This window comes from Brassica napus, chromosome A9, assembly GCF_020379485.1.
Source record: "Brassica napus cultivar Da-Ae chromosome A9, Da-Ae, whole genome shotgun sequence".
Taxonomy (NCBI): Eukaryota; Viridiplantae; Streptophyta; class Magnoliopsida; order Brassicales; family Brassicaceae; genus Brassica; species Brassica napus.
This window is the reverse complement of record NC_063442.1, coordinates 34,064,684-34,077,701: the sequence shown is the minus strand read 5'-3', so window position 1 is coordinate 34,077,701 and position 13,018 is coordinate 34,064,684. Positions and strand designations below refer to the sequence as shown.

General features: G+C 30.6%; 2 protein-coding genes and 1 long non-coding RNA gene across 3 annotated transcripts; 1 reads left to right on the top strand and 2 right to left on the bottom strand.

Moving 5' to 3' along the window:
• Window positions 1–894: 894 nt before the first annotated feature.
• LOC106366143 (protein SLOW GREEN 1, chloroplastic-like) lies at window positions 895–2,317 on the top strand. The gene has a single exon (XM_013805705.3). The coding sequence runs from the start codon at window positions 1,106–1,108 to the stop codon at window positions 2,174–2,176; it is 1,071 nt and encodes a 356-aa protein (XP_013661159.1). The 5' UTR covers window positions 895–1,105; the 3' UTR covers window positions 2,177–2,317.
• LOC106362708 (putative F-box/FBD/LRR-repeat protein At1g22000) lies at window positions 2,240–3,219 on the bottom strand. Its single transcript, XM_022691647.1, has 3 exons — window positions 3,186–3,219; window positions 2,455–3,005; window positions 2,240–2,356 (listed from the first exon to the last, which is right to left on the bottom strand). The coding sequence occupies exons 1-3, from the start codon at window positions 3,217–3,219 to the stop codon at window positions 2,240–2,242; spliced, it is 702 nt and encodes a 233-aa protein (XP_022547368.1).
• A 3,876-nt stretch (window positions 3,220–7,095) lies between these two features.
• LOC106364111 lies at window positions 7,096–12,156 on the bottom strand. The gene is made up of 3 exons (XR_001273114.3): window positions 8,931–12,156; window positions 8,744–8,810; window positions 7,096–8,625 (listed from the first exon to the last, which is right to left on the bottom strand). It is a non-coding gene; the product is annotated as an uncharacterized LOC106364111 (long non-coding RNA).
• Window positions 12,157–13,018: the final 862 nt, after the last annotated feature.

Here is a 13,018-nt window from a genome sequence, read left to right as displayed (position 1 = left end):
AAACCCAAATATAATAATAACTAACAGTTTTATATTATATAAAATCGAAAGAAACTTATAATTTCTTAGACTTTTGATGAAAAGTTTTATTATGTCATTTGTAAAAATATTGGTAATAAGTAAACAAAATTTATTGATATAGCAATATTAATTTTTTAAATTATTAATAACTTATGATAAATTTGTATTTCTATTTGTTTTAGTGCTAAAATTTAATTTTATTATAAATTTTTTAAAAATCTGAACATTCGAAATTAGCATATCAATATTATGTACAAAATGATAGAGTAAATAATATTTTTATAATTCTAATTTTTATGCAAATAATATTTTCTATTTGAAATGAATATCATTTTCCGTGCATATTATTGTTTAACATTCGAAAAAATGATATTCACTTTAAATAGAAAGTATAATTTGCATTAATTAGAATTAATATTATTTACAAAATAAGGATACTATTAGTTGCCAAAAATATTAGGAATATAATGTTGTTTAATTTAAATAAATAATATTTATATTAAAATTAAATGTCAGTGGTAACCGGTATTGTAATGTAATACTAGATCTTGACTTGGGCAACACCGCGGGTATTTTGTTTTCATTTTTATATACATAGATATTTTTTACATTATTAATGGTATATATTTTTAACGTTAATAATATACTTTAATGTTTATACTACTATTTTCAAATACAATAATAATTATATCCTATCAAAAATATTTAATAAAATTTTTGAAAATGAAGATCTTGTGAAAATTTTTTAAAATAGATCTATATGAATTTTTTAAATAAATATATTTATATTTAAAATGAAAAAATTTCAAAAAATATTATGATTAAAATAGTTCATATATTCTATATATTATTAGTCTTAATAAACTATATTTAATAAAAAAATTCAATGATGGTTCAAATAAAAAATCACATATAAAATAAGTTATGAATTCTATTTTGATAGATAAGATTTCAAAAAAATCCTATTAGAAATTCGGTTTTAATGATATCGATTTATAACAGTCAAAAACTTCTAAATTGTTTTTGTTGAGCTTTTAAATTTTTTAAAGTAACAGCTATATTTTTTAAAGCCCACAAGTCTAAAATGAAAATCATTACAGACAGGATCCATGATCTTCATTCTCCTTCTTCCTCAGATCTCTCTTTACTGAACAAAGGGTTTGAAGGTTCATCACTCCCCACAATCACAATCATGTACTCCCTGGGAAGATTACAGCTTCATCACCAGCCATCCCACCTTCCCTTCACTCACAACTCTTCATCCTTCCCGAAACAACCCTCACTCTCAATCCGACCAAACCCCTCTTTCAAATACCCTTCTCTCCAAGCTTCTTCTTCTTCCAAATCTCAAAACTTCATCCTCATCCCTCTCCAAAAGTCCGCTCCTTTCCGCTTCCTCAAGTCCACATGCATCACTCTAACAACCGCCGCTGCTCTCCTCTCCCTCAAACCCCCGGCCATCGCAGCCCCCGTCAGGCCTCCGAACACCATGGAAGAAAAAGAAAAAGCCCTCGAAGAGCAATTAGCAGCTGACGTCGACACTCTCCGTTCTTTAATGGAGGTAAAATTCAGATCTGGAGAGTTCACAGACGCTACAAAACTAACCGACCGTCTGATAAAACTTGAACCGGACGAACCGAAGTGGCCGGTTCAGAAAGCCAAATGCTTTTTATACAGCGGAGATAAAGAATCAGCTAAAAGCGTATACCAAGAGATTCTAGCGAAAGACCCTCTTCGCCCTGAAGCTCATCACGGCTTGTGTATGGCTTCTTCCGATGAAGGTCTTGACTGGAAAAAAGTAGAGAGTATAATCGAGGAAGCAATGCTGAGTTGCAGAAAGGAGAATAGGGACAAGGAGTATCGTGGGTTTAAGCTTCTTATGGCTCAGATTCGTGTGGTTAGAGGGAAACATGGTGAAGCGCTGAAGCTTTACCAAGAGCTTGCGGAAGAAGAGCCAGGAGATTTCTGGCCTTATTTTTGTCAAGGAGCTATCTACACTTTGCTGAACAAGGAAGACAAGGCGGAGGAGCAGTATCTCAAGTTTAAGAAACTTGTGCCGGAGAATTATAATTACATAGAGGATTTTTTGGTAAGTAATCTGTTTGCAGGAGAGCTTTTCTCAGCAATGGAGAGACGATCAGGTTCAAAGAGTTGAATTGGTGGGATTGTCTGTAATGTTTAGTTGACTATGATGATTTGATTTTGAATCATAATCTACTCAATTAGGAGAGTTTTGAAGCAAAAACATTAGTGGTTGTAACCAGTCTAGATTGTCTACAAGTGTTGTCTTACATTCCAGAAGCTGTGAGAAGCTAATAGTGTTAAACCACGCAAACTGCAATGAACAACACAACAACACATAAGTAAAAAGAAAAACCATAAGAAATGTAATAATGCTGATGAAAATGAAAAAAAAAAGAGAGCATTGCATACCGTTGCAAAGTTCAAAACTAACTCGAGATTTATGACTGAGGAAAGACATGCCACAAACTTGTCATCAGGGTTACAAAAACCGCTGATAAATGCCTTGTCAAGGTGAGGTTTGTTCTCAACGAAGCAAGAGTCCCCCGAGTAATCAGCGATGGAGATTTCCTTTAAAGCGGGACAATCTATAACAAAAGTCCGCCCACCTTCGTTGTGTGATGTTAACTCCACATACACATAGGATAAGCTTTCTAATAATGGAGCTTTTATATTGAAAAGTTTCACGTTGTCTTGGAGATCACGTCGTTCTACACTCAAATAATTGAGATTAGGACAACTTGATAAAAGCCGAGCAAGAGAATCTTCATCTTTGTAAACCACAGAGTGAAGTTCACGATCTTCCAGGGATGGGAGGCAAGCCAGAGAAGGAACATCCACGAGAATCTTCTCGGAAAGACTTAAGAACACGAGTGTATCGCATGTGTAAAGTCTCTTAGGCAAGCTAGTATGCTCGGCAGACCACCTGAGTATGAACTCTATCTCATGCACCTTTCTGTTAACTGCTTTTTCAATCCACTTTCCAACGTCAACATTTACATCTTGGACCGAGTTCTATAGCTAATTTTTCTAATACAGGTGTGCCTTGTGGACTCGTAATAATGACTCATCAATAAACCGTAAAAACCACCGTTGATAACTATCTCCGAATAAAAAATCAAGGAAACCTACTTTGTGAATACCATGATCATTCAGATAGTCAAGCTTTGGCACCATCGTCCAAATATACCTCCATCGTTTTGATAAAATCATGGTAGTTACTGCATCTTTTGTTGGGACCAGCAACAATATTTGCACGAGCAAATCGTCAGGCAGAGCACTGATCTTGTCTTCTAGTACTTCAATTCTTTTGGTTATTTTCTTTGGGAACCTTCGGGATACTTGTTCCGGAATCCCTTGTTCTAGCAGTATCAAAATCACTTCTCCAACATGAATTGAGCCGACAAATAATGAAAGCGGTTCCAACATATTTTTCCTCTCAAATTTCTACACTAACAACGCTTCAGGGTATCCTTAGCTTGAGGGTTTTGATTTATATACACACACGCACGTGTGTTCGATTTTAATTAATGAATAATTATATTAAAAGTATTTGATTTTAATTAATTTAATGTTTTATTTTCTTAATTAATGAATAATTATATTAAAAGTATTTGATTTTAGTTATTTAATTTTATACTTTCTGTTTACTCTCTCTCTCTCTCTCTCTGTTCCACAAATATAAATTTTTTGAACTTTACACACATTTTTAGAATAAATTTACAATACTAAAAATAACACTCTTTAATCCTAATTCAGTTTCGAATTTTTTAATTTACTTTAATAGTAATTGTCTTAATCAACATGAATAAAAAAAGTAAACAGGTTACAAAAAATACATTACAAACATTAAACTTGCATTATTGTAAAACGAAGCTCAAATTTTTTATTTATGTGGAACCGTGGAAATATCTTCTTAGTGACACTAATAATTAGAAAAGTTGATCTCAGAGACCAAAAACAAATAGGGTTATCTATCACCAAGAGGTGTCTCTCTCCTCTATAACCTCACTTATGGCTAGGTCCATCGTGTTAGGCTCATTTGGTCATTCGTACTAAAAAGTCTCAGCGGTTATGGACTGTCAGTGACCACTAGGGTTTCATGTTACTCCTTTAATATGCAATCTTGTAGAGCCATTCTCGGTTTCAGATCATTGTAGGCAGTGTTGTCGAAACTGGTTCTTTTGTAAACCTTGACGAAACTGATTCTTTTGTCTCAAGGTAAGTTGAATACTTTGCTGATGATAAGTTTTTGCTTGAAATGTTCTTAGAAATAGTACGGTATTATTCAGCCTCAACAAGGTTTTGATCTCCAAATTTGAGTAATGCGTGAGATAAGATTCTTCTTACCTTATATATTATTTTTGGTTATTTACCACTGACAGTATATGCAAATGGGGAAGATCCATGGATACAATCAACCAAGAAGTAGTACTAAAAAGAAAGATACAGTCTTTATTTGGAATAACGTCTATGAGAACGAGTCTAGCTAGTGTGCATGCCCCACATTATCCGCAACAAAGGTATATATTATAGTTCCAATATTTCTTGTAAAGATCAAGTTGCGATATTAGAGTGAGTTGGATTATAAATTCTCTTGATCAAGTCATTACTCTGTTAATGCACTCTTATATATTTTTATTCTTGACAATTTTTCCTTTGCTTATTTCAGGTTTCATGCATGCATGTATCTGTTTGATCATAGCCTTCTTGATCCAGAAGTGTTTTTCCAGTCACATCGTACACGATTAATGTCAATTTTATGGCTTCTTGCACATTATCGATAAAAGCATAATCTACAATGTTCTAGAATCAATACTCTTACAATAACAAACTGAAACTAGAATCCATGCTTATCCAAGTAAACTCAATGCACAAAGCACAATGGTTTTGCATATATTAATGGTGGATAATCAGGATATATATCCAGGTTGTTATTAGTAATATGTATGAAAGAAGAAAGATGATCGATCATCAACACCATTCATGCCAGAAAAAGACGGCGTCGGTTCCAGAACATTATGCAACACTGGCTGATTTAGATTAATGGCCATGACAGCTGCTTGCTTAACTGCTTAACTTAATGCTTTCTTGTTTTTACTTTTTTTGCCAAGAAATCATTTGTATAGGATGCATAACTTGTAACCTTTTCCACTTTCATTTATGAAATATTAACATTCCTAGCAAAAAGAAAAAAAATGTATGATAAAGATCTCATCATCTATATAAGTTGTCAAAACTGGACCACACTTTTGACAAATCACAAACAATGATCTACTTCTTCTCTTGTAGTTGAAGTTATAAATGCTATGTTCAATCACCCATGTTCAATAACTTCTTCGAATCTTATTTTATTGTTCTTATGATGTGTTAGTCTACATAAAAAGAAGTAGAATATAATATTGTTTCATTTTACAATTGCAGTACGTAATATATATTATTTCGTTTTTAAAACATGTATGAGTGTTAGTTCAAAAAAAAAACATGTATGAGTGTTTTCATGGTCCCAACCGCAGTAGATTTAGAATCGGATTGCAATATCCTTACATGTATGTAATCTAACACATACTTTGGTTCTGATTCTCAGTTTCTTGAAAACACAGCTTACGTGTCCGTCTGATACAAATAGGATCAATCTCTATCATTGTACTCCAACTTTATCAATTAACACACCTAACACTTGATATTCGCATTATTGTACTACCTTGTGGAGAACCGAGAAGATATATGAAAAATAAGATTCAGGTTTTGTAGCACTATTTATTTATTTTGAAGTTTATCCAGTTAATTAGGATATAGAAAAATTCCTTTCATGCTCAAATTCTTGTTGATCAAATGATGTACCTAATATATACTACAAGATACAGATAATTAATTATTTACTTTCTACTTTAACGCACATATTAATGTACTGTATTTAATTATCTATCAAATAAATTATTCATACGTAGTTAATGTCTCATACTTAAAATGTCTTTGTACTTTTATGAATAAAGCAGGCAGCTGATCATGGGTTATATAGATAGATAAGTATGTCACATTTGGTACTATTTAAACTTTATACGTCTAGAGTCTTAACTATTTTTTCTCGAAAGTTTGGGTCAATATAGTCGTTGTCACCTAGAAGGCAAACAAAATGCGTAATATCTGAACATAGGTGATAAATGTGTATTAATTTGACCTAAACTCTTCCTTGTGTCGTGTAGAATCTGATTCCTCTTCTACACCAAGTCCAAGTGGTTGGATGTTGAGCTGGAATGGTAGAGGATCTTTTTATGGGTCGATGTCACGATTGCCTTTCGAGTTAGCAATTGTAGACGCCTTAAATGGAAATATTTATTCTGGTTGCTATATAAAAAGAACTCTTATACTCCCTCTCTTCTTCAAAGTAAGATGTTTTAGATTTTTTATTTGTTCTACAAAGATAGATTTTATATATGTTTAAGGTATTTTTTATATTTTTAAAAAACATTAAATGAAAATATTTGAATTGATTAAATTTCATTGGTGAACAGTTATTGGAAAATGTATAATAAAGTAAAAGAATAATTAAATTATAAACATTTATTAAATTTTTAATAGCGTGAACACTTTAAAAAATCTTACTTTCGGCAACATATAGACAACATATAGAGTATATCCTAAGAGTAAGGAGAAAATATTGAAACTTGCTGAAGATTAAATCCCTTTCTTATTAATGGAGAAACATTTTGAAAAAATAACCTTCAAAGTCTAAGTTATTTACATGGGTGTCATGCTGATGTGGCAGCACCATATTCATTCTCAGCCTATATGTTTAACTGCCCATTATTCACTAGAAGAATTACATCCAATGCCATTTCCATATATAATTATCGTTACTCTTGAACATTATTACTTTATATTAAAATTTTAATAGGGAAGTACTCTTCTTTCATACGATGGTGTTCGTACAATTCAAAGAATATATATTTTATGTATTCTAAAAAATCAAATAGACAGAACTATCATGAAAGAACAGTGACTTCACATTGTTTTTGTCAAATTTGAACTAACTAAATTCATTGTTCTTTGTCATATTAACATCACTTTTTAACAACATAACTTTCTTTGGATTTTAATGTATCTAGCCTAATAGAGTGCCATATAAGTTTTTTTTCTTTCAACCTGCACGATTTAGCATCCATGACGGCCATATTATATATTTTGTTGATAAACAATCAAATAGACAAAACTACTTAGAAAGAACGATGACTTCGCAATTTTAGATACATTTGACAAAAAAGTAGATTCATTGTTCTTTCTCATATTCACACAACTTTTTAACTATGTCAAAGTTTTTCTATGAAAGGAGAATATCTAGCTTAATAAAGTTCATATCAATTTTTTAAGTTTAAACCTTAAACCGAGATTTGTAAAATTTAAACCACTTTCTTTGGATTTGCAAAACAATTGTATGCCGGTTCATGCAATTAATATAATAAAGGGATGTATCTAGCCTAATAACTAACTTAAGTATGTCTCTTTAATACGAAGGTAAACGTTTAGGTAAGTGTATATTCTTCACTAAATTGATTAGTTCTAACCCATAATATCTCTTATATATGGTAACGTTTATGTTTGTTTCTCAAGTCACTAATAAATTTATAGATAATATTGTATCAATGACCTATCTATGGTAAACAGAGAATATATTATGGGACGAGCTCTAAGTGATTGACAGGCTAACTTTACTCTTTTAATTGCCTTAAATTGAATGCATGTTAAATACGAACGATGTGGCCTTCTTAATTTAGGTAAGTGTATATATATTCTTCACTATATTTTTATTTATAAACCACAATACTCTTATATATGGTAAACATTTCTGATCAATCCGCAAAGTCAATACTAAATTTTAAGAGAATATGAAATCAATGAAAAATATATGGTAATCGGGGAATGTATTATGGGACGAGTTATACTTGATTGACAAGCTAACTTTATTCCATTTATTATCTTAGATTTCGCATATATTCTCTTTGATTGCATGTTTTCCATCCTATATAAACCGCGTATGATGTCAGTCATTTCTTCATTCACCAAACCAGAGCAACATAACTCAAAAACAAAACAAAAAAGCGACGATGAATAATATCTCTGATTTGAGGCCTTTCATGTCTATGTGGAAGGTCAAGGTTAAGATCATCCAGCTGTGGAAGCAGTATTCAGCTGCGGATGGATTCTAGAGTAAGTTTATATGAATTCTTATATTGCTTACAAACTTACGTTATTCTCTCATATTGAGCTTAAGGTTTCTTACTATATCATATTTCTCTTTAATAGGGTGATATGATTGAGTCCTGAAGACAAACATAAAATACGGCAGTGACAACAATTGAAGGTTTCTTCAAATACGGCAGTGACAACAATTGAGTCCTGAAGACAAACATAAAAAACAATTCGATCTGTCACAGGCAAACATATTATTTAGTGAACTCAATGTATAAGTAGCGGTTACTTGAAGAGGCATCCGAGCATGTCTGAAGGGAACCTCCAACTATCTCGGGGAGCTACTGGGTGATTCAATAATCTTCACAACAAATTTGCCCAGACTAAAAAACTCTGTTGGGTTCCAAAGGATTGGAACGTTTAAAAAAAAAACCAAAGCTTAGAACTATCTTATGTTTTCATAATTTGGTAAAATTAAAAAAAAAAACAAAGGAAGAAATAGATACTTTACCATTCCAATGTCTAGAAAGACTACTTTTGGATTGTGTGTCTTGAAAGATTCTCAGGTGATGGCTGAGCTACAATTAGAGATAAAAATATATATAAACATAAGAACGTTGTAACACGAAGCTAAATTAGCGACCAAAACCGTAATTGTTTAATATATATGATTAGAAACCAAAATCTAAGATTCAAACCTAATAAATAGTAGATAGATTGACTTTGCGAATAGAATGAACTGTTTTCATAAACAGAAAACAACTTCTTCTTTTCTTGATTTCGTTAAGGTTTCGGTCGCTATGAACCTCGAAGAAGTCGGGATAACAAAGAGACACCAACGAAGAAACAAAATAAATCTGACAGTTTTTTTCCGTTTTTTTTTCGAACAAGTTTCGTGGTGGAGACCCTTTTCAGGGAATAGTAAGTGTACTAATGGATTTTAGTGACCAATCTTGACTGGGCCATATTGTATGTGTTTTGGGTTATTGCTTTAAGTTTGTTTTCTCATTTCTTTTTGTCGCCATATTTTTATATATAATTCATCTTTTTGTTTGAATAATAAAAACACAAATCAAGAAAGTCACCTAATACAAAGTAGCAAAACACGTATTTTGTAAAAATTATAAATTTTGAGCTTGGAAAATACAACTTACTACTTTGATTTATGAATATTACATGTGTAATATATTACACGACATAAAACATGTTTCCCCATTATAAATATGGAAAATATTTTTAATTTATTTGATACATAATAATTTTCAAAGATGCTTTTTAACAAAAAAAATATGTTTTGCTAACAATATAGTATTTTGATTAAATACTGATAAAACTGAATATTCTAGGAAGACTGTGTGGGGTGTTCAAGCAGAACAAGTAATTAGTGCTCACATTGTCTTCTTCTTCTTGTCCTCTCTTTCTTCACTTTTTCACAAATGTTTGGTTCACTTCCACTCTCAAAACTAATTTAATAGCTTGAGGTTTAGTAAACCGACACATGTTTATACTTTTTTGTGTTAATTATGGAGATTCAATTCATTTGAATCCTTAAATTATTATCATAACAACATCAATAATAAACCATGCTGACTTTTTCTATCAGCTATCACACATCATCACTCAAAATTATATTATACTCTCTTCATTTCATTAAGATAGTTTTTTTAGAAGAAAAAAATGTTTTAGAAAAATGTGTTTTTTTTCTTTTTTTGAAAAATTGTAAACTTCAAAAAAAAATTGACTTTATTGAATCTATTGATTAAAAGTTATTAAAAATTAAAAATTACATATATTTATTATGATAATTAAATATATTTTATTAAAGACAATCTAGCATAATGAATTATCCGAGAACTTGATCCAACAGTATACATGCATCCCATATAATAATTGTAGACGCATTAATCTTCTAGTATTCCATCGCTAGAACCGTTGGAGAAATCCATCAGTAAAAACCCAAATTGCCGTTAGGGTTTACGAATAAAGCGATTAGGAATCACAGTTTTAAAGTGGATAATTAGCATTATTTTCTATAGTGAATAAATATATCACAGTTTCACATATTTTGCTAGTGTAGTCCCATGCCTGGAACTTGATATGTGTGAAGATTATTGCAAAATATTACACACAACAATATCTAACAAGATTTTTTTTGAAAAGAACAGATTTTGTTTTTATCATGGAGAATGACGTTTGACATTAATAAGCAAAGACAAATTTGTGAACATGCATGGACAAGACAGAAGTAAAAATATTATATATACAGTAAACGTGACTGGAAAATACTAGAAATTTTATCTGATTCTCAACAAAACGCAACTTCCTTAATAATCTCATTTTCTTTTGTTTTCATTTTTTCATATAATTAATTCTTTTATTTCTTTGTATTTTTGTTTCATATTATATAGCAGTTTTTGGATATCAAACGGATCTCTCCAGAAGGTAATTTTAATGTGGCCGATTTTCCCTCTTTTGCAATCAGTTTCGCTACAGCACCCGCTGCTCTAGCTAATTGTTCACCCTTTCCAAGTGTGATTTCTATATTATGTATGGCCGTGCCTAAGGGCATATCGGTTGAAATAGATTTTTCTTTTTGATCAATCAAAACCCCTTCCCAAACTGTACAAGCTTCTTCCAAAGCATACGGCTAGTTTTTAGACAATTTTTTTGTCAAAATATAAGTTAGTTTTCAGTGTAATTTTTAATTATTGGATGTTAGATTTTTTATAATTGGTTGAATTTGTTGATTGAATATTACTTTTAGAAATGTAACATTTTTTTTAATATTGGTGGTTTTAGACTAAACTGAAACATAGGAAGTATTAATCATGATTGAACGCATGGCCGTTCTAAGATGTTATAAGATGACTATATAGCACATAGGTCAGGGAATCTGTTTTACTTCTATATATAGCACATAAGTCAAGGAATCCGTTTTACTTTCTTGTTTGTTTGTCTTCTGTATTTTCTACGCCTGATTTTTTTTCATAAATCATAATTAAATATTACAACTGACATGTTTTGATGATTATTTATTGATACTTTGTTGACTTGTGAGTACTAGTTACGAACAAGAATCTTAGGCTTCGAATGTTTACAACCGCTCTGTTCCACACCGCAATTAACAGTAACAAAAATCTCTACATATATTTTATATCTATACGTTTTTATAACTGTTAAAACTGCATCCCAGTTAAACCGCTTGTCCCGCACCGCTCAAACCGCAGTCACCATTCGGAACCTAGCTTTTGTATGCAGCAAAGCTGTACTACTTATACTCTAAAACATTAGGCTTCGAATGTTACGAACCCCTCCGTTCCACACCGCAGTTAACAGTAACAAAAATTACATATATCATATACCTTGTTTGTCTTCTGTATTTTCTACTTAGTTTTTGACTTTTGGTGAAGTTTTTCTTTAAAAAAAATTGTTGACGTTTTTCTAACAGTCCATTAATATATTCAATAAAATGCAAGCTGCTTATCGTTATATTGGATCCTAAACTTCATATTCATACAAATATTTTTGCGACCTTATATAACTTAGAGATGGTATTTTTCATGAAGAATACCTTTTGTTTTCGTTAGAGATGGCATCCTTTTTTCTTGTAGCTTTGGAAACATTCCAAATTTAATGCTGTTCTGTGTTACGTTATAGAACAGCAAAATGTTTGTTCTACAATTTTCAAGAAAATGAATGTTTTTACGAATTGTCAAATTCCAAAAAAACGTAAATTTTAATCTTTTCATCCATTGTAGAAAAATAACCAATAAGTGATTTTGTGGGTAGCAAGCCCTGCATAAGAAATTAGACATGGACATAAAATCTGTAATCCAAAATCCAAAGTGAACCCGAACCCGAACCGTAGAACTCGATATGTATCTATCTGGTCAGAAATGTAAAAATTACAAAAGAAATCCAAACTCAAAATTTTATTAATTGAACTCGAACGGATAACTCGAAAAATCCAAACAAATATCCAAAGAAACCGATTTGAATGTCCAAATTAATATGCAATATAAATATTTGAAACATAATTGTATACTTCAAATATTCAATTCCATATTTATTTTGATATATATATATATATATATATATATACATATCTAAATTTAAGTATTTAAAATTTAAATAAGTACTTTAAATGCTCAATTATATAAAACAAAATATTTATTTTTTATGTTTTGTTTTTAAATTTTATATTTTACTTCAGGTATATCCAAAAGAAACTGATATAACCCGAATCCAAACGATATATGATTACTTTATGAATTTTAAAATGTGATCAAACTAGAACCAAAACTAATATTTTATATCTGAACCTAATTTGTACTTACAAATTTACTAAAATGGAACCTACGGTATGATACAAAATAGAACCAAAATCTGAAATACCCGATCTGAACATCAATATGTAGCCAGACATACAGGTCTGAATGACAAAAAGAAAAGGTTAAAGATTCATTTGCTTTTAACTTTGTTCTTTTCCGTCTGAATTTTAATAATATTTCCATATATAAGTGCATACAAGTTTATATTTTCTCAACACAAGATATTGACAATGCTTGTTTTTTAATACTCTCATATTTAACAAAAAATGTCATTTGATAATTTTCTCACATACTGGAAAATCATTTTAAAATAATATTTTATTCTTTATTTACACACTAAATAAATTTATTTTCTAATTAATACATAAAAACAATAGGGTTAAAACCGTTTTTTTGTAAAAAAAAACTTGCATTAGAAAATAAATTGGAACTCTTTGTAAAAATAACTATTTAAA